At 43.5% G+C, this 21494-nt stretch overlaps 1 protein-coding gene across 1 annotated transcript in view; it reads left to right on the forward strand.

The window, feature by feature from the left end:
* LOC138293503 (vitamin D3 hydroxylase-associated protein-like) overlaps positions 1-21494 on the forward strand; it is a 290584-nt gene that overhangs the window by 187996 nt on the left and 81094 nt on the right. The window contains exons 8-9 of the mRNA XM_069232742.1: positions 7681-7778; positions 19001-19100. Of these exons, the coding sequence (XP_069088843.1) occupies positions 7681-7778; positions 19001-19100 (198 nt within the window). The remainder of the gene's footprint in view (positions 1-7680; positions 7779-19000; positions 19101-21494) is intronic.

Genomic DNA, 21494 nt, shown 5'->3' on the forward strand with positions numbered 1-21494 from the left:
CTTGCTGTGTCTACTCGCTCTGCTTCCTCCAAGCCACAAAGAAACAGTACAACATGAGCAGTTCAAGGCAAGATACATTGTGCTATGGCAAGTAACCATTCAAATAACCAATGTCTCCATGCACACATCACACAATTCACACTAGCATGCAATGCTGACATCTGGATCAACTGAATATGCCAACAAACCCACAGCACTTCCTGTCCTCGGGCCCCCTGGAGCCACCACTGAGGATTTGGCTCAGGCGAACATGAAACCAAATCTATGCCCGTGCAGCTCCCGGAGGCTGGGCACAGCTGATGCCGTCGGCAGGGCTACTGCCTCAGTGTTGGGGTGGGTGCATCCATGACCCATTCGTGGTGTGGGGCTGAGCAAACCAGAAGCGTTGCAACTTTGGCGGTGAGCAGAAAACCAAGAGACCTGCTTGCTGCATTTAGGCCTGTTTCATGGGGCATGAACTGACACCAGCAACCCCGGAAGCACTTTAGTAACTCTGTGGCTGTTGCCAGGTGGCCACTCCATGCCCTCTGACCAAATTGCAGGCTAGAGGCAAGTGACCAAACCACAGGATTGTCCTTGGCTTCCCACCATATCACTGCATCTCTCTAATCTGGAGAGCCTCGGTAAAACATGTGGCTGAGAATCACAATGCAAATCAAATAAATGTATACAATTTGTCGAAACATAAAGCATGATGAACTATATGCCTCAGATAATTCAGAAAAAGTGAAAAGTTGGAATTAAATTACATCGAAGCACAGCTTAAACAAATGAAATTTCTTCAGGTATTCAAAGCAATGAATGACATTGAATGTCCTACAATAGCAAAGATGCAATGTGTTGCTGAAAATCATAATGCATGTCAAGTGGATGACGAACAAAATCAAATAATCCACATAGCATAATATGTAGCTAAACAAAACATAAAAAAACATATACATCAAGAAATTCAAATAAAATGAAATATTAAATTGACCTATGTACATAGAGTTTTATAAAAACAAGGAAATTCTAATTAGTCATTCATGCCATTCGGCTGAACAGTTCCAAATTTTTTATCCAAAAAACTTTGCTCTGCAAGGGAAGGTTCCCTTGCCGTTGTCGATCCCCAAATTCTAAAATCTGAACGTGCACTTGAGATATGTTAGGTCCTTTATGAGCACAATAGGTTACTACCCTTGAATTCATATTTTTGTTTCTGATATTGCTTTTGTGCTCAGTAATTTGAGTCTTGATTTTTATTTCTGTCTTGCTAACATACAACAGACCAAAGGGACATTTTAGTCAATACACGGGATTAGGGTTGGGGAGTGGAACAGAGGGTCAGCAAACATATGCATTCTTATGGAGTACCAATGTGAAAATAAAAAAGTACCTATGCAAGCTACCAGACATAGTAGGACACTGGCCCTAGAGAGGAAGCTGTACTTGGTCCATGCTCCACGAAGGGCAAGTAGACATGAAGAGAACATGGAAGTAGGAGGTGCTGATCAATGAAAAAGCAAGTAAATGAGAATGACATGATATCCAACTAATGATAAGCAATGGTGAGTAAGGGGTGGTTCCAAGCCTTTTTCTGTTTTGGTACAAACAACAGCTCATGCACGCTGTCTCAGGCAAAACCTAAAAATCAGGCAGGTCATCTTTAGAGCTTCTGAAACCTGCCAACGTAAAGATCTGTAACAATATTTTTTTACTGGGAGATGCATGGCATAATAAGAGATGAATCAGGAGCATAATTGCAGAAGTAGTACATATCTCACTGCAGATGTTTCATGATCCAAATGACACAATTCCATGATACAATTTGATGAATAATTACTTATGTTTATTTTCCACTATCCTAGCCATCATCAACGCAATACAGTTGTTGTTTTTTATCAATAGAAATCATTGTGATGCTTATTTCCTTTATAGTCGTGAAGCATCTGGCACTACTTAAGCCACTGTTGATGCTGTTCCATTACTGGGATCAAATTTTAAGGTATTAAAAATGTGGTTCAGCCACAAGCTAGCTCTACCCCAGTTAATTAGAGTAGAGTAAACAAAAGAAAGCCATGGGAAATAGCAATCTCTAGGGTCTTCTAGCAATGGAAAAAAGAGATTTTGTGTATGTTCCATGTGCTGTGAACTCCAGATTCTGGTCTACTAGAGAGCAATAGATGAAATCCAATCTGATATAGGATAATGGCTGCAATTTGTATAGTCTGACAGCACAGGGCACTGCTTGGTAATCTAAGTAGCCACTTCTGTAAACAAGCTTCATTAAGACCGTTTTTGCATAGTTTATTCCCATATGATAAACATAAAACGATATTACCATTAATTCAGCTACATAAATAATTTAGACAGCCACTCATCCCCATCATCCACACCACCATTGACAGCAAACTCGCCATGACAGTCCAGGTGAATGCTTCCACACCCTGAAGATACTGAGGAAGGTTTTCAAATGGCTCTCACTCAGCACCCTGAAAACTGTCATGCGAGCCTTGGTCACAAGTAAGTTGGACTACTGGTACATCCTCAATACTGGGATCCACAAAAAGCTCAGCAGAAAGGCTGCAGATCATTTAGAACTCAGAACCTAGAATCACTCTTAACCTCCCCCGCTGCACTCACATCACACCACACCTAAAGGGGATCCACTGGCTCCCCATTAACAAACGAGTACAATTCAAACTTCTTAATCTCACTTTTAAAAGTACTACATAACACTGACCCAGCATATGTCCACAGTTGCAACTCCTTTCACAAACCTTTCAGATACCTCCCCTCAGTTGGACTCCTACTTGCACATATACTACGCACACAGAAATCCAGATATGGCAGTTAAGCCTTCTTCTACATTGCTCCTAAAGCATGGAATGACCTGCCGCTACACATAAGAGCGCCCTCGTCAGTGCCTCAATTCCACAAGAAGCTGGAAACCTGGCTTTTCAAGAAGTCACACTAGTCCCTAAGTGTGGCTAGACTCACACCTTCTCATCGCCAGGATACCCGCCAGGGTGATGGTGCGCTCTAAAAATCTGCATAACATAATATTACATAAGTAAAGTCAATTCACATATTTAACACTAAGCTGAAATTAATATTGATATACTTTTAGGCTTCTCATTTACTTATATTAACATTTGAAATAATGGCATGTTTCAGTAATGCCTGTCATGGTCATGGTGTAGGTTGAAGTGATGGATGTCAAGTATCAGTAAGTCAAAGTAATGACATCAAAATGATAGATGGGCATCCCTCAGAATCACCCTTTTACCTTCAGGTGATGTGGAGATAAAGAACTATCTGATTCCAAATGAAAGGCTGAGGAAAACAAAAGATAATGGATGGAATGATTTAACTGATGTCAGCCATAGATAATTACCTGGCCACCTTTTAATGCACAGTTTTTTTGCCCACTATGCCATCCTAGAATTAGATCAGCTGTACACAAATATGCCTTGGACTTCTGTTCTATTCTTGAAGTCTTATTTAGTGCATGCCTACCAGGAGGCCTCCCAGTGCTGCTAAAGAAACTGAGGGGGACCGAAGTGGTTGCAGAAAAATTCACATAAAAAAGTCAGGTCTTCAAGGCTTTATAGAAAGATAGCTCATGCTCCAGACGGTGCAGTTCTGAAGGCAAAGTGTTGCAAAGTCTGAGGTCTAGATAGGAAGTAGACTGGCCACCCCAGTGAGATCAATTGAACCTCTGAGCCTTCAGGAAATGGCCAGATGAGGAGCAACGAGTTCTCCTGGAAGATAAGGGCAGACTAATGATTTTAGCAGAAGGGGGCCTTTGTTATTGACAGCCCATGTAGGATACAGAGGGACATTCCACCGGGATCCAGCGTTATTCCCTCAAAGCCTTGGAGGCTGAGACATGTTTAGGGGTGGTTGTCAACAGGCGTGAGGTGGTACTTTGAACAGTCTGCAACTTCCTGATAACATAGCGAAGCAAGCCGAACAACAAAGCATTCCCATAATCAAGATGGGATAGCACGTTAGCCTGGATGACAATTAGTCTGGCAGTAACATGAAGAAGGAAAAGAACCTTCCGCAGTTATTTCAAAGTGTCATAACTACTGGCGGCGAGCCTTTTTGCATGATGATCCATAATCAGGCCAGTATCCAGACAGAGCCTGCGGCTTTTTATAAAATCTTTAGGACTGGACAGTTTGCTAAAATAATCTGAGGAGGGGCTTGAGATCGGATAGCTAAGACTGTTACCCAGTAACATGACCTCTGTTTTGTCCTTATTAAGTTTCAACTTATAGTCCGACATCCAGCTGCCAATATCCTGAAAACAAGAAGTCAAAGATAAATGACCGGACTTTACGTCAGGAGAAATTGACATAACCAGCTGAGTGTCCTCGGCATAAGACCCCAGGGACAGCCCAGGGGCTTTGACTATCTCAGCCAGAGGACGTAGATAAATATTGAATAAGGTGGGGCTCAGGGAAGAGCCCTGTGGCACTCCACAACATGACGGGAGGTTAGTTGAAAGGAAAGACTGATCCTGGACCTGGAAGGAGAGATTCCATAGAAGGAGAGCCAGTCAAGGGCTCTGCCTGCGACTCAAACTTTAGAGATGCTTCTAAGCTTCTCGACCACCAAAAATAAGGCAGTTTCTGTGCTGTGGAAAGGGCGGAAGCCAATCTGGGTGGAATGTAGCAGCGCATTTGATTCAAGAAAGCCATAGAGATACTTAATAACTTATTTCTCCAGAAGTTTGGAGACTCAAGGTAGCAGAGACATTGGCATAAAATTGGTCAGGTTGGAGAGGTCTAGGTTAAGTTTCTTTAAAATATCATGTTTCCATATCTGAGGAACAAGCCCTTGATAAAGCAAAAGATTGAGTAATTTTGTCAGTGCTGGTGCCATGACATCGGACCCATGACAAAGGATATATAAAGGTGGAGTTAGATTTGGTGAGCGAGACTTTATAGAATTTAACAGATCCTCGACCATACACACAAAAAGAGATGTAAAGGCCGAGTGTGCTCTGGAGGATCACCAGGGCGATCGCTGAAACAGGGGTCTGCCATAATGGGGGCAATGGAGAAACAGGAATAAATATCCATTATTACAATGTTCAGTTGATGCCAATAAGGAGGGACCAGCTGTTCGAGGCTCAATAATGTTTTAAAAAAATGTATTTGGGGGAACTGGAGGAATCAGCAATTTTCGTAGAGTAAAAGGCAGCTTAGGATGCTTTGATTTCCACATGTTAGCACCGGATGGAGCTCCTATGTTCGGCTCTGCACATAGCATCATAGGCTTTCCTCCACCTCCTTTCTAGGTGCTTACATTCTTTCTTTAAAGATAGAAGCTTGGCAGAGAACCAGGGGGATTTTTGGGCTTACGGAAAGTCTTTTTGCCATTTTACCGGAAGAACAACATCCAGTGAGTTTGTCAGCCATTCATTAAAGAGGAGGGTGGCTGAGTCTACAGTGACCAGTGAGTAAGGTTTAATGGTTTCCAGGACCTCTTGCCAACTGTTTATGTTAAGTTTAGACCAAGGCTGCACCAGGCATTTAGTGGAGGGCATGGGAGGGAGAAGAGAAGGCAAGGGCGAGGTAAATGAAATAAGGAAATGATCAGTCCAGATCAAGGGGAGAGGGATTTGGACCTGTAGGTTCCTGATGTTGCTGAAAGCCAAATCAATGGTGTGGCCCCTATCGTGGGTTGGACCTATTCCTGGTTGGGGCAGCCGTAAGGAGGCCAGGTCATATAGTAAGGTTCTGGAAGCATTATTGCAGAGTTCATCCATATGAACATTAAAATCACCACATAAAATGAAATTAGGCCTTTCCATGGCTAAGGCAGAGATTACCTCCAGAAGGACCTGAAGGAAATGTGTGTACGGACCTGGAGGTCTATACAAGAGGACTCTGTGAAAGGAAAGAGGCACACATAACGTTAAGGAAAAGGCCAAGCTCTCACAATCAGGAATGGTGGCTGGTGATGGAGAACATTTGAACGACTCTCCATATACAATCACAAGTCCACCACCGTTTTTTCCCTGTCGGTCAAGCCTAAGAATACAGTAGTAGTTAGGGAGGTCTGACACGACGTCAGGCCCAGAATTGTCTGACAACCATTTCTTGATTAGAAACAGTATGTTGGGGCTGGAATTTGAGAAAGAGTAAATAAATCTAACTTATGGGCTACCAGGGCCTGACAGTTGACCGACTGTTGACTAGGTAAAAACACCATTCCACCAAAGAGGGAGAAGGTGCCTCCTGGGAGTGATTATGGCAGAGCTGATCTGACCAGCTGCACATCACTTGACAGTGGAGGGAAATTGGGATCAATGCTATGCATGCAGAAGTCTGAGGGAGTACTACAGAGTGGAAACAATTGGGTGCAAGGGTAAATGATCTTATCTAGAGGGAAAAGGGCAGGGTCTCTGGCCCCTGGGTGAGGACAGGAGCAGACAGGCTTGCCTTCGGCACACCTTTGGTGCGCCAGTGCCGTGTCCGCACCATGTCCTTCATTTTAGGTGTGCCGGACAACGACTAGAGTGCAAAAAGTGGTAGCTCTGATAAAACGGAAGTGCTAAGAGCATCCACTTCCTCCAGCCTGACTTCTAGGTAACAAACCAATTATTTCACACACTACCCCAACAATGCGAGCAATGTAAACACAATGATTTTAACAATCAGTGAATTGAAAAGCTTGTAAAAGCATAAACTAAGAAAAATTACAGCAGGATCAGAAACAAGTAAAAAAGCTTCCCTCTCTACCGCAACTAAGGCAGTGTCAATGGGGACCTCAGCTGAAATACAATTAACGGAGGTTTTTAGGGAGATGCCCTCCATCTTAAAGAGACAGCACCTGCACTGCCACAGTAGTCTGCTATTTTGAAGATCCTAAGCCCAAGTACAGGTTGAGAGTCTGTTCCCCACTTTGTGGCCCTGGCTGGAGTTCCCAGGAAGAGTCAGAGAGGATGGAATAATTTGATTGAACTAAGTTGAAATGTTACTGGTTCAGCCCCTGTAGTCCACGCCTCGCTGAGGGAGAACAGTTTGCTTGTAACTTTTTCTTATCTTCATTGCTGGCTCAAATGTAACTTCTGGTGGCTGCATATGCTGATGCACATGAACTAACATTGATCTTTGTAACCCAATTGTTTCTGTGACTGTTTTGTAAAATTTTGGTGGCTACTTAGATTTTAGAAATTAAGGCGGTTGTCCATTCTGCCCTGTTTAGAGTACATAGCCTTATATATATATTCTAAATAAATAGGAAGCAGTTGACATCCTCCTGTTTTTACAGATATCCTGCCAGCCACCAGGCTCTGAATAACAAATTTTGACTTTAAAAAATCACATCTCCTGATTCCCTTGTCGAATTTTGATGTTTGTTCTTCTTTTAATTGTTAAAGTGTTTTGTAACTGAATTGCTCTGGAATATTTCAGTTTTGTTTAATGAGTTTAATACCAGGGTTTAAATGGAGTTTTTTTCATTGAGATTGAGGTTTGCCCTCAGAAGATATTTGAATACTGAGTTGGTGAGGCCCTTCCTCCAAATTGATGATCCAGAATCTCATATGTGTATAGCTTTTATTACATTTAAAATATTACTATTATTCTCATTTATTGAGATATATTCCGCTAATCATTATGCTATAATTATTTTATTGTAGTAGCATGCATGCTTTGCTAAGTACTCTTCTTTCTCTTACAGCTCATACAGTTCACTCCTCCCCGAATTGACTATATGTCAACTGAAATTTACATGAGAGGAATATTTGCAGATGGTGGCAATACTTTATTGGATGCATTGTAAGTATGTTCCATATCAGGCTTCTCATTGGCTTACATTATCTTTATGTGGTGGCAGCCCTCTATTTACTGTTACGCATAGGCCATTTTTGTGACCATTCAAATGCAAGAATTAAGATTGCAAACATCTATACACAAACAGGCAAACATCTTGTGATGCTACCTAGAAATTCTGGATTTGCATGTTGGAGGAGGTGTAGCAGAATTATGGATGTTTAATGGTAAATGAAACATAACTGAAGGGGCTTGGTAGTTGTGGAGTCAAAGAGTGCCTTGGTGGTGAGCAGCGCTTTCTGCAATGGAGAAACCCTCACAGCCCAGACAGGCGACCAGTGTAAAATGGGATGCGATCATTTGTTTCCTACCAGTAAGAGAGAATGAGAATTCCTATCATTCAGTCACAGTGCTTCTATGAAATTGACTCATCATGCTGCCGAGGTGGCCAGGAGGAGCAGTGAGTAAGGAAAATTAGAGGTTAGTTGTAAGGTATGCTGGACAGATGGATGGCAGCCACAGTGACGCCCCCTGACTATAACCAATTTTATGTCAGAATAACTGTCTGATTACAACCTTGGGGGATGGGATACTCCATCACAAATGTGAAGAATATCCCACCCGCCATTTTACAAGTTCCATATGATATAATGGAACATTTGTGATGGAGAATCCCATCCGCACAGGTCGTAATCAGGCCCTTAACCACTAATTTTGCTTCACATCTTAATATAATAATTATTATAATAATAATAATAATAATAATAATAAAAATAAGAAGAAGAAGAAGAAGAAGAAGAAGAAGAAAAAAAAAATGATAATAATAATCATAATTATGCAGAAATGAGCAGGAAAGCAGTCATGGCACCTCATGTGGAACTCAAATGTGAATTCATTAAAAAGAAGAGTCTTTAATTGCTTTTCTAAAATAGATAACATAGAGGCTTTCCTCCAAAGTGTAAAAGCAAGATACGCAAAGGATCTGTTACCAGATCTGGCCTTGCATATTTTAGTGGACCTATAGTAGCAAAAGGTTGTTGGATCCAAGAGATCTGGATTGTTGACATTGCTCAAACCTATTCCTAATATAGGCCGGGCCTTTATGACAGATAGCTTTGTAGACATACACTAATGCTTTGTATTTAATGCACTTAGAGACTGGTAACCAGTGCAAGCGTTTCAAATGTGGACTGACTGATTAACGCAAAGGGATTCTGAAAATCAATCTAGCTGCTCCATTCGGGACAATTTGCAGTCTGTGGCTCAAGTACGCCTGAAGCCCAAAGTACACAATGTTACCAAGATCTCTTACTAAACTGAAGGAGAATGTGTAGGTGCAGGCCCTAGTTCTTTAGGCTTTCAGGCTTTCAGTCTTATCTGAGTTTAATTTAAGACAGTTGTTGTCCGTCCATTCAGATACATCACTTAGGCACTGTTGAAATGTTGAAATCACAAGTGTCTTCATAAAATGACAAAAAAAGTTGGATATCGTCCGCATAGGAAATAGCTTTCATCACCCAGGACTCTAAAAAATTGGTCAGTAGCTCAAGGAATATGTTGAATGATTTGAGGCTTAATGCAGAGCCCTGTGGGACCTCATAACGCTGTGGTTTAGCAGTGGAAGTAGAAGAAGGGAGGTGTACTGCCTGGTTTCCCTCCTCCAGATATAATTTAATCCAAGCAAAAGCCTATCCTTGAGTCCTCAACTCTCTAAATCTGTCTAACAGAATTAGATGTGACACTGTATCGAAGGGTGTTAAAAGGTCCAATAAAACCACCATAATGAGAGTACCCTGATCTAAATTGCTTTTGATTCATTCAGTTCCTTCAAGTAGGGCAGACTCAGCGCTAAAGCTGGGAAGAAATCCTGATTGTGAATGTGAATCATGTAAAAGAATATTTGATACAAGATAGACAGACAATTGCTAATTAACAAACTTTTCCAGTTTTGGAAATTGCCCGCAGAAGTAAGCTTGGTTTGAAGTCACTCAGTATAGATGGATCTGCTTTAGGCTTCTTCAAAAGAGGAAGTAATAGTATCTGTTTCCAACACACCAGGATGATGTCAAATTTGAGTCAAAATGTCATTTAAAATAGTATTATTTGAGGCAGATATTAAACTTAAAATATGACAGGGCAGGAATCTAATTAGGATTCAGATTTATATTTGTTTAATCCCGTGGCTGTTTGTTTTAAAGATATAGCATTGAAAGTTGCGTAAATAGAACTGGGGTCTTTCTTTAAGTCTACTGGTTCAGGGGAATGGCTTTCTTAATGAAGTTTGAATGAAAGGTCAGAACTTGTTCATAAAAATAGCTAGACAAGTTGTTATTGTAGTTTCTGTTATTAACTCCCATAGGGCAATGCTTTTGCTGATGATATTTAAAACATTTATGTCAGCTGATATTCTGACCATAATTACTCTGGTACCACACCTGCAGCATTGTAACTACCACCATCTGACTAATCTTCCACACAATGCTTCTGTCCCCTGGCCTTTCAAGATTGAGGCGGCTACAGAGAAACACTGAGGAGCTTTTGCTAAAATGCATCTGTGCAGCTGGTGTTGTTGGACTTCAAGCTCTAGGCCCTTACCTCTTCTCTTGAAATCGATTATATAGAAGGTCAGGACATTTGCACATGTACAATTTCTAAGCACAGGGACCCGACTATCAAATCATGGTGAAAAAATGACATGCTGGACCAATTCCTTCACTATATATGCAATATCACTAAAGCACTACATCTTGATTGCTATTGTACCGCTGAAGGCACCTTTGTGGCCACTTCTACACTACAGCTCTCTTAGGAGAACATAGGAGCACATTTGTTACACAAGCAATGTATGGTGGGTATTCTCTCCTTTGCATAGGGTGAAAATGAGGGAATGATTTACCCGTATACCTCTGCCTTACTCTGGTGGAGGCATGCAGGCAAACACAAGCTAAGTACGCACCACCCAGAAGCCAATGCAATCTTGTGCAGCAGCCCTTTGTGGTGGTATTATTGCCCCATACAAAGGCAGGCTGACATTGCCCCTGCAGAGGCACTCCCAATGTTGCTGGTAGGGGACTGTGGATGTCTCTGCTGGTGCAGACTGAACTGTAACCTAAGAAAAGATGCCTTGACGTACCACACAATCATGGATGAAAGTTGTAACTTCACTGACCATTGGGGTGGTTGAGGGACCTTTAGAGCAGGCCTCTTGCATAGAGACACAAAGCGCTTGTCCGATCCCCTGCTACATCCCGGCCAACTCTTTTGAGTACATGTGCTAACTTTATGAGTTACACTAAACGAGGATGCATACCAGAGATCCAATACTCCTTTTGTGACAGATATTAGCTCTACCTGTAGAACATTGAGCAGACTGAAATACCCAAATTAGAAATTACCAAACATTCAGCGTTTTGTAAGGTGTCAGAAAGCTAGTATCCTGGGATTTCTGGAAGAAATTACTATTTCACATAAAGGTTAACACTATTTCCAGTCTTGGTGCCTTAGAAGCATGGTGTTTCTGTTTGCCCAGATTTTGCACTGTTTCGTCCCAAAAATGTAAGACGTGCTTCTTGTACTTTTCTCATTTTACAGGCTAATGAGATAATGAATTTCCAGAGCTCATCTTTCATTAGCTCCATATCCACCATTTTCCACTTCCATGTGCTTTTATGATCTGTGATGTCTTTTTGCCTTATGCCATTTGACTAGCTTTTCCTCTCTTCTCTGCTTCACACGTGGTTAGGGTAAAACACTTGGGCCCATATTTATACTTTCTGACATAAACCTGCGCCAGCGCAGGTTTGCGTCAAAAAGTTTAATGGCGGCTACCACCATTCCAACGCTGCGGCCTGGTTAGCATCAAAACAAATGACTCTAACCGGGCAGTGGAGGCGTAGGGAAGACTGGGGGTTGTGCGTCAAAGAATGGTGCAAGTCAGGTTAAAGTAAAAGAAAATTACTCTAACCTGACTAGCATCATTTTGTGACGCACACCCCCATTGAAATGACTCCTGTCTTAACAAAGACAGGAGTCATGCCCCCCTGCCCAATTGCCATGCCCAGGGGACTTCAGTCCCCTGGGCTTTGCCATTGGGCAGAGTGGCATGTAGGGGGGCCCAAGTTAGGCCCCCCTTTGCCAACTAAAAAAAATAATTACTTACCTCTACTTACCTCTACTTACTGTAGATGGGTCCCCCCATCCATGGGTGTCCTCCAGGGGTGGGAGAGGGTGACAGGGAGTGTCCCTGGGGGCAGGGAAGGGCACCTGTGGACTGCTTCCATGGACAGAGACCATGGAAATGAGCCCACAGGTCCCTTAACGCCTGCCGTGACCCAAGTGTTAAGAAAGGGCGCAAATCTGGCTGGGTGCCATTTTTTAAGGCCCGCCTCCGCCTGTGCGTCAAAATGACCCGGGAGGATAAATAAGGCGCACATGCCTTAGAGTCATTTTTTGCACGGGAACGCCTACCTTTCATGTCATTAGCGCACGGTAGGTTTTCACGGCCAAAAAAATGACTCAAACTCCATAACTTTGGCGCTGGACGGGTCTAGCGCCAAAGTATAAATATGAAGTTACGTTTGCGCCGAATTTGGGTAAAAAATTACAGAAATCCGACGCAAACAGAGTATAAATATGGGCCTTGGAATGCTAAAACTAAAGCCATTGAACGCACTGCTGAAAAGAAAAACAGTTCCTCTAGGTTTTGAAAGAGCAAAGGTTTAGCATGGAAAAGAGGAGAGTTAAAGAAGGGTTGATGAAGACTGGGTCACTATGAAGAAAAAACTTGTTCCCACCTGCATCACCTCTTGTGGAGAGTGCCCTAAGCAATGGAGAAGATATACAGTGAGGTAGGCGTATTTATGAGAATGTGTAAAAGTAAGAGGATTGAAAATGTCAAGGGTATAGGAGATGGCATTAGAAGGAAGAGAAATGCTCAGGATGCAGAAGGTATATGGAGTCAAGTCAGCAGAGGGACAAGAGGATGATTGATGCAAGAGTAGAAACATAAGCAAAGCAAATGTCATGAAGGAAAACGAAGGGTAGAGAGGGGAATGCATGCCCGGGAGAGGGAAGAAGAAATACTAAATCATGCACTAGTCTTCTGGCAGTACATGCAGGAAGGAAATACAAGGTATTTTAGAGGAGAAAATGATACGTTCAAGATGAGGGCCAAAGAAGTAAGAACTGCAATCCTGAGCATTGTTAAGTTGGTAGCATTCAAGAAAGAAGGAGGAATCGTGTATAGAAAATATGTGGTTATTTAAGTCAACAAGATGAAAGAAAGAAGAGTTTTTAGATGCTGTTAGAAATGGGGTTTCTGGTTGGCTAGGGTATGCACCTCAGCCAGGCAGAACCTACCCACTCTAGTCAGGGCAAGGGAGCTACACGTCCAAGATAACCCCTGCTCACCCCCTTGGTAGCTTGGCACGAGCAATCAGGCCTATCCAAGAGGCAATGTGTAAAGCGTTTGCACAACACACACAACACACGTGACGCAATATCCCCACCACAAAGGAAACACCATATTATATGAAAATATACTGTATTGTACACAACGCAATTATTAGACCAAACATCACATATCAGTACTATCCTGCTACCTTAGCAGTTGTCAGAACGTTACACATTAGTTACTCTGTAAACTAGCAGTAGACACATATAACAAACAGGTTACTCAGTATTCTGCAACATAAGCAGTAGTCGGAAACACGGTATTACACCAAAGCACTTGTCATAAAAATATCATAAAACGCCCATAGTAGGAACATTAGAAACATATGGCAAGTCATAGGAATACATATCAGCAAGTCATGTCCATAAAAGGAACATCTGCACATATATGTTAAAGCATCATCAAACAGGCAGGCAATATATTTCAATCAGCAAAGTCTTTAGAAAGAACTTAGATTATAATTACAGGGAGTGCAGAATTATTAGGCAAATTAGTATTTTGACCACATCATCCTCTTTATGCATGTTGTCTTACTCCAAGCTGTATAGGCTCGAAAGCCTACTACCAATTAAGCATATTAGGTGATGTGCATCTCTGTAATGAGAAGGGGTGTGGTCTAATGACATCACCACCCTATATCAGGTGTGCATAATTATTAGGCAACTTCCTTTCCTTTGGCAAAATGGGTCAAAAGAAGGACTTGACAGGCTCAGAAAAGTCAAAAATAGTGAGATATCTTGCAGAGGGATGCAGCACTCTTAAAATTGCAAAGCTTCTGAAGCGTGATCATCGAACAATCAAGCGTTTCATTCAAAATAGTCAACAGGGTCGCAAGAAGCGTGTGGAAAAACCAAGGCGCAAAATAACTGCCCATGAACTGAGAAAAGTCAAGCGTGCAGCTGCCTCGATGCCACTTGCCACCAGTTTGGCCATATTTCAGAGCTGCAACATCACTGGAGTGCCCAAAAGCACAAGGTGTGCAATACTCAGAGACATGGCCAAGGTAAGAAAGGCTGAAAGACGACCACCACTGAACAAGACACACAAGCTGAAACGTCAAGACTGGGCCAAGAAATATCTCAAGACTGATTTTCTAAGGTTTTATGGACTGATGAAATGAGAGTGAGTCTTGATGGGCCAGATGGATGGGCCCGTGGCTGGATTGGTAAAGGGCAGAGAGCTCCAGTCCGACTCAGACGCCAGCAAGGTGGAGGTGGAGTACTGGTTTGGGCTGGTATCATCAAAGATGAGCTTGTGGGGCCTTTTCGGGTTGAGGATGGAGTCAAGCTCAACTCCCAGTCCTACTGCCAGTTCCTGGTAGACACCTTCTTCAAGCAGTGGTACAGGAAGAAGTCTGCATCCTTCAAGAAAAACATGATTTTCATGCAGGACAATGCTCCATCACACGCGTCCAAGTACTCCACAGCGTGGCTGGCAAGAAAGGGTATAAAAGAAGGAAATCTAATGACATGGCCTCCTTGTTCACCTGATCTGAACCCCATTGAGAACCTGTGGTCCATCATCAAATGTGAGATTTACAAGGAGGGAAAACAGTACACCTCTCTGAACAGTGTCTGGGAGGCTGTGGTTGCTGCTGCACGCAATGTTGATGGTGAACAGATCAAAACACTGACAGAATCCATGGATGGCAGGCTTTTGAGTGTCCTTGCAAAGAAAGGTGGCTATATTGGTCACTGATTTGTTTTTGTTTTGTTTTTGAATGTCAGACATGTATATTTGTGAATGTTGAGATGTTATATTGGTTTCACTGGTAATAATAAATAATTGAAATGGGTATATATTTGTTTTTTGTTAAGTTGCCTAATAATTATGCACAGTAATAGTCACCTGCACACACAGATATCCCCCTAACATAGCTAAAACTAAAAACAAACTAAAAACTACTTCCAAAAATATTCAGCTTTGATATTAATGAGTTTTTTGGGTTCATTGAGAACATGGTTGTTGTTCAATAATAAAATTAATCCTCAAAAATACAACTTGCCTAATAATTCTGCACTCCCTGTATATTGGTCCTTTAAAAGTACCTGGTTTGATGAAGGCACCTCCGGTGCCTATAGAACGAGAAATGGGGCCTCCGGCGCTCCTCTGCGAGAAATGCGGGCCTCCTGTGAGCACTGGGACCGAGAGGGGTGTCACGCACCCTCTCAGTATTCCTGACGTGCCCCTCCTGGGGCCTGCGATCACTGGGGGGCCCCTGGGCCTCTACCGGCCCTCACATGGGGGGGGCCCAGGTCAACCAATACTTTTGGGACAAGAGGGTGGCAGCACACACCCCCTCCGATTGCAACAGGCCCCTCCTGGGGCCCATGATCACTAGGGGTTCCCCCCGGGCCTGCACTGGCCCTCCAATTGGGCTATACAAGAAGAGGAGAGCGGGGACCCAGCGAACCTCAGCCCTTCAATGCGCTCCTCCGGGAGCAAGTATTGAGCCTGCCAAAGGCTCACAACGAGCTCGACCACGCCCTGGGTATCCTGCCCGATCTGCAAGCGACTTAGTTCCCTTCCCTGGGCTGCAGCAGTGGAGGCCCTTAAGTCAGGGCCTTCTGGTGCCCCGGGGGTGCTCCATGGAGCAAACCTCGCCCTGGTGGCACCGATAGGAGCACGCTTGCTCAGGTTTTCAACCAATGGATTTTCCTCGTGCCCCGGGGGCACTGTGAGGCATGTCTCTGACGCGCTTAGTCACTTGAGGAGCCTGGGTTGCGGTGGTGAAAACAGGGCACAACAACGCGCTTTTCAAAGTGCTTGGGCAGTACATTAAGCCCGGGCCGCGGGGGTGAATTTCAGGAACAAGCGCTTTCAAAGCGCTGGCTTCTACGGAGAAGTGAGGCAATCCTTAGGGAGCACAGTCCAAAGCGCTAGAGCTAAATAAAGTACTCCTCGTTCTGAGGATGGATGCAGGGGTCAGGGGCCACAGCACCCTGCTCTTGGGGGACTAAATCAAAAGGGCACAGTGCGGCAGAGTCCAGCAGCAGGCCAGCACAGGGTAAATACAGGCCAGTGGCAGTTCCTCTTAGGTGACCTGGCAGGTCACAGGGCAGCACAGCAGCAGCAGTCGATGGCGGTTCCTGGTGGTGAGTCCCTCCAGCAGCATTGTGTCCAGTTCCAAAATGTCTCCAAATTGTGGGGAAAATTCCCCTGTACTTATAGTCAGTTCATACAGTGTTTTACAATGGTAGGGAGAGGAGGTTACAGGCAGTTACAACTGGTTCTGGGAGTGCCCCCTCTCTCCTTTCAGCACAGTCTCCAAACATCAGTGGGGGGTTAACGTCCCTATTGTGTGAGGCCAGGGCACAGCCTTTACAAATGCAGGCGTGCCCCGCCTCTCCCTTCTCTCAGCCCAGGAAGACTATTCAGTATGCAGATGCACCTCTGTGACACCTCCACCCTCCCTGTGTACAGGCTATCTGAAAAGTATGCACAAAGCCCCAACTGTCACTCTGCCCAGACCTGGATTGGAGTCAAGCTGTAAAACACCAGAGTCATAAGCACAGATAAATGTGCACTTTCTAGAAGTGGCATTTCTGTGATAGTAATAAAAAAACACCTACACCAGTAAGCAGCATTTATTATCACCATGACAACCATACCAAATACGCCTATGCTCCCCTCATAAATCAGACAATACCCTTTACACATAAGGCAGGGCATTTCTAATGCAATCCTATGAAAAGGCAGCACTCACAGCAGTGAAACACCAAGTTAGGCTGTTTGTCACTACCAGGACAGGCCACGCAACCAGGCACATGTCCTGCCTTCTACATGCATGGCACCCTGCCCATAGGGCTAGCTAGGGCGTACCTTAGGGGCGACTTAAATGTAGTAAAAGGGGAGTTCTGGGCCTGGCAAGTAAAGTTAGATGCCAGGTCCCTGTGGCAGAAAACTGCAGACACAGGCCCTGCGCTAGCAGGCATGAGACAGGTTTGAAAGTCTACTTCAGTGGGTGGCGCAAGCAGCGCTGCAGGCCCACTAGTAGTATTTAATTTACAGGCCCTGGGTATAGGGATACCACTGTACAAGGGACTTATAGGTAAATTAAATATGCCAATTAGATATAAGCCTATCATACCAACTTTAGATGGGAGAGCACCTGCACTTTAGCACTGGTCAGCAGTGATAAAGTGTTCAGAGTCCTAGAGCCAAAAGCGAGAGGTCAGAAAAACCAGGATGAAGGAGGCAAAAAGACTGGGGATGACCCTGCGTATGGAAAAAAGTCCAACAGATGCTAAGTAAAAAAGAAAGAGTTAGGATCATTATTCAATGAACCAAAGGAAGCTGGTGGATGGAAGATGCCTGTGCATGTAACAAGCAAAGTGAAAGAGAACGAGAACTAAATGAGTGGTGCTCAGAGGAGGAGAAAGATAGGAGAGCGGAGTGTGCAGATGGAATATAGGTGGAGTGATGCAGGACGGTTGTGCCACCTCCACGATCAGTTACAAAAGCAAAACTGTGATGTATAGAATCATTGGATTACTTTCACCTACCTCCATTGGAACAATGGGCATAAGAAACAGAGGGCTAGGAGCTAGAAAGCGTTACTATGGTATCAGTGTTAGAGAGGATTCCATCGTTCCTTAAGGCATAGAAACTGGAGACTACGGCCCATATTTATACTCTGCTTGCGCCGAATTTGCGTCATTTTTTTACACAAATTCGGCGCACAACTAAGACCATAGTTATACTTTGACGCTATACCCCTCTAACGCCAAAATATCTCAGTGTGCGTCATTTTCGGGATGCATGAAACCGGCTTGCGTTAATGACATGCAAGGTAGGCGTTCCCATCCAAAACATGACTTAAACACCCGTGCGCCATATTTATCCAACTGGGCAAAAATGGCGCACAGCTGGGAGGCCGAGCCGGAAAATGACGTAAATCCCGATTTGCGTAAAAAATGAACGCCTGGGTCAGGGCAGGCATTGAGGGACCTGTGGGCTCTTTTCCATGATGGGAGACCATGGAAGCAGTCCACAGGTGCCCTTCCCTGCAACCAGGGACACCCCCTGCCACCCTGGCCCACCCCTGGAGGACACCCATGGATGGGGGGACCCATCCATGGTGAGTGCAGGTAAGTGCATGTAAGTATATTTTTTTATTTATTTTAAGAGGCATGGGGGGCCTAACTTGGGCCCCCCTCCATGCCACTGTGCCCAATGGCCATGCCCAGGGAGTCCCCTGGGCATGGCCATTGGGCAGGGGGGCATGACTCCTGTCTTTGCTAAGACAGGAGTCATTTCCAGGGGGGTTGTGCATCAAAAAAATGGCGCAATTCAGGTTAGAGCCAATTTTTTTTACTCTAACCTGACTTGCACCATTCTTTGACGCACAACCCCCATTCTTCCCTACGCTTCCTCTGCCCGGTTAGAGTAATTTATTTTGACGCTAACCAGGCTGCAGCTTCGGCTAACGTCATTCCATAAATAAGGCGCCCGGCTGGCGCATTGGAATGGCGTTAGCCGGCGGTAAACATTTTTACGCAAATCTGCCCAAGTGCTGATTTGCGTCAAAAAGTATACATATGGGCCTAAGCTCGGAAGAACGATGAAGGTTGACTGCTGATTTGTTGCAAACTGGAGAGGTATTCAAGAGAGCATTGGGCATACATTTACAGGAAAAAGTGGCAGAATAATGCAATTAAGCTAAATTACGAGATCTATTAATAAGGCGTCCAATGTCGATTTACTCAAAACTGGAACAGCCAACTAAGCGAAGACCAGACTAACAATGATTATTTTTTCCTATTGTTTCTCACAGTGAAGGGGACATTGTTGATTCCAATTTGAAATCACAGATCTCTGTGTACAAGCTTTCAAGGTGGACAAAGAAGATCCTGTCTTTCATCCTGAGACCACTGGTAAGTTGAGGGTTAGGTCTGAACAAAAGTTTGACTTTTTGTTAAAATAAATATTGATTGCAAACGTCATGCATATAAATGGGCATTTTAGTGATATGTCACTAAGCAAGATGGGAAATATTTTCTTCCAGCCGAACTCTTGCCGTGCCAGCAGAACAAGGGGGCACAATATTCAGATTTTAAATGGTGTATGCTGCTTATTTGTGAACAAATGGTCTGCTCCAATGAAACTGTCAGTGTTTCTTTCCACATTCTCACCTTTTCAAAGTTAGTCTTTTACTGTGGTCCTCTTTTAAATAGTATTGATCAAGTTGTTGCCACCGAACAGTGACGTGATACAAAAGGACTAATTGGACAGTCCCACTAACATGTTGTGTCATAGTGCTATGCAAGAACAGGGAGGCCTTGAGGGTGATGCGGCAGCAATTTGAACAGATTGTTTCATTCAGTTAATCTAGCTGTAGGGTGCATGTTCGGCCTTTATGAACTGGTTGCTGCATATCGAGTTATGACATTCCATAAACCACATTATCAGAACTTCCAAACTTGGGAGACTTCAACCGAAAAGGAAACATCAAGCTCGCCACCAGGTAGAGTTTTTAAATCTACTATAGACTGACTAACCTGAAAATTGTCTACAATAAGGTGGCCCGGCCAATGTCTGGACTGCGTTTTGTTTTAAAGCCTCAATTTGTACAGCGTGGTTAGCCCACTCACTGACTTCAGCCTACCTTGTAAACATAACACAAACTCTTCAACTTGTATTAATTGCATTCGGATTTAAACATTTTCAAATCCGCCGTAAGTTAGCAATAAAGCCTTGAAAATGCATTTAATTCATTCCAGTGCATCTCTTTTTATAAAGTTGAGGACTAGCCCTGAACATATTCAAATAATTGTTTAATAGAATATTTTTTACAGTAGAGACCTACCTTTAGTTTATAAAGTGATAGACAATTTCCAAATTGGTTTATAAATTCTTCAAAATAGACCTCAACATATTAAGGAGAGGACAGACCTTAACCAAGTACACATATGATACAGAGCCCACTCAGAGAAGGGATGGAGTCACTGTAAAATCCCTATGAAAAGATACCAAGAATGAGTAAATGAGACAAAAACATTGAGGTATGGAACTGAACAGAAAGTTTGTTTAATGCAGCTTTTTCTTTTATTTTAATCTAAAATATGTAAACAATTATATTCTCTTTTGTACTACATTTTATTGTTTTTACAACAGTTCACAGTCACCAAGATTGTAAAATAGCAATACAGTATAGAAAGTAGGTCACAATAACTCATTTCTCGCATGGCCTTCAGAAGTTGTTTCCCCCACTCACTCCAATCGTCGTTCCTCTCTTCACTACGTTGTCAATTGTTTCCATCCTTTCCTCCGTGGACACAAGCCAGCTCTCTATACTCTTCTGTATATTTGCCATTGCTGCCAATTCTTTTCCCGCTTCTTGGGACAGGCCACCCCTCGTAGACCTGCCTTTACACCAACATGCACCAGTCCATTTCTTTGTACCAAGAGTTCACGTCTGGAGACGTATGGTATCCCCATTTCTGGGCCACATTCCTCTTTGCTACTATCAGACGCAGAGAGAGGAGGGCTTTTGTGAGTAGGGGAGTGTGTGTCATCTTCCCAGATGTTAAGCATCGCTAGCCTGGGGGAGAGTTCAGCATGAGTTCTGGTGACACACCTCAGGCTCTCCCATACCACCTCCTAGTAGCCAGCCAACACCAGGCCTTCCCATAGTTTTCAAAGAAAAGTTCCTGGTTGGCCACATCCCTTGACACAGAGATCTGTTCCTATTTTCCCCAACCTAAACAACCTAAATTTTGTGTAGTAGGATCTATGTAGAATGCACAACTGGACACGATGGAAGCCAACATGTATTGCTATCTCTTGCGGACAAAGAAAGTCTCCTCTAACTTACCCTGATCCACGTTTTTCAGCTCCATTTCCCAGAGTCGCTCTAGTTTCTCCATTACATTTGGGGAGTTGGTAAGCAACTTTCTATAAGTCAGCAAGAATGATTTCTTGGTAATGGGTTCTAACAACAGATAGTCTTACAGTGGGGACGCCTCCATGACCTCCACTTCCACTGTCATGTGGGTCGACATAGCATGGCATATCTGGTGGTAAGTAAGGTGAGCAGGATCCTTTAAGGGGTGTTTTGGAACATGTAAAGGAGTTTAGGCACTGTGACATTGCAGCCCGGCCTAGTACAGAAAAAGGTAGGGCCCTCCAGTGCCTAACCTCATTCCTGAGCTGCCAAAAATGGGGTACAGGTTTTTGTACAGGAAGGCTTCTTCATTATCTCTTACTAGACTCCTAAATATGTTACTCCTTCTAGAACTGTCAGTATGGTTTATTTGTATCGACCTTCC

The sequence above is a fragment of the Pleurodeles waltl genome, chromosome 4_2, assembly GCF_031143425.1.
Source record: "Pleurodeles waltl isolate 20211129_DDA chromosome 4_2, aPleWal1.hap1.20221129, whole genome shotgun sequence".
Classification (NCBI taxonomy): domain Eukaryota; kingdom Metazoa; phylum Chordata; class Amphibia; order Caudata; family Salamandridae; genus Pleurodeles; species Pleurodeles waltl.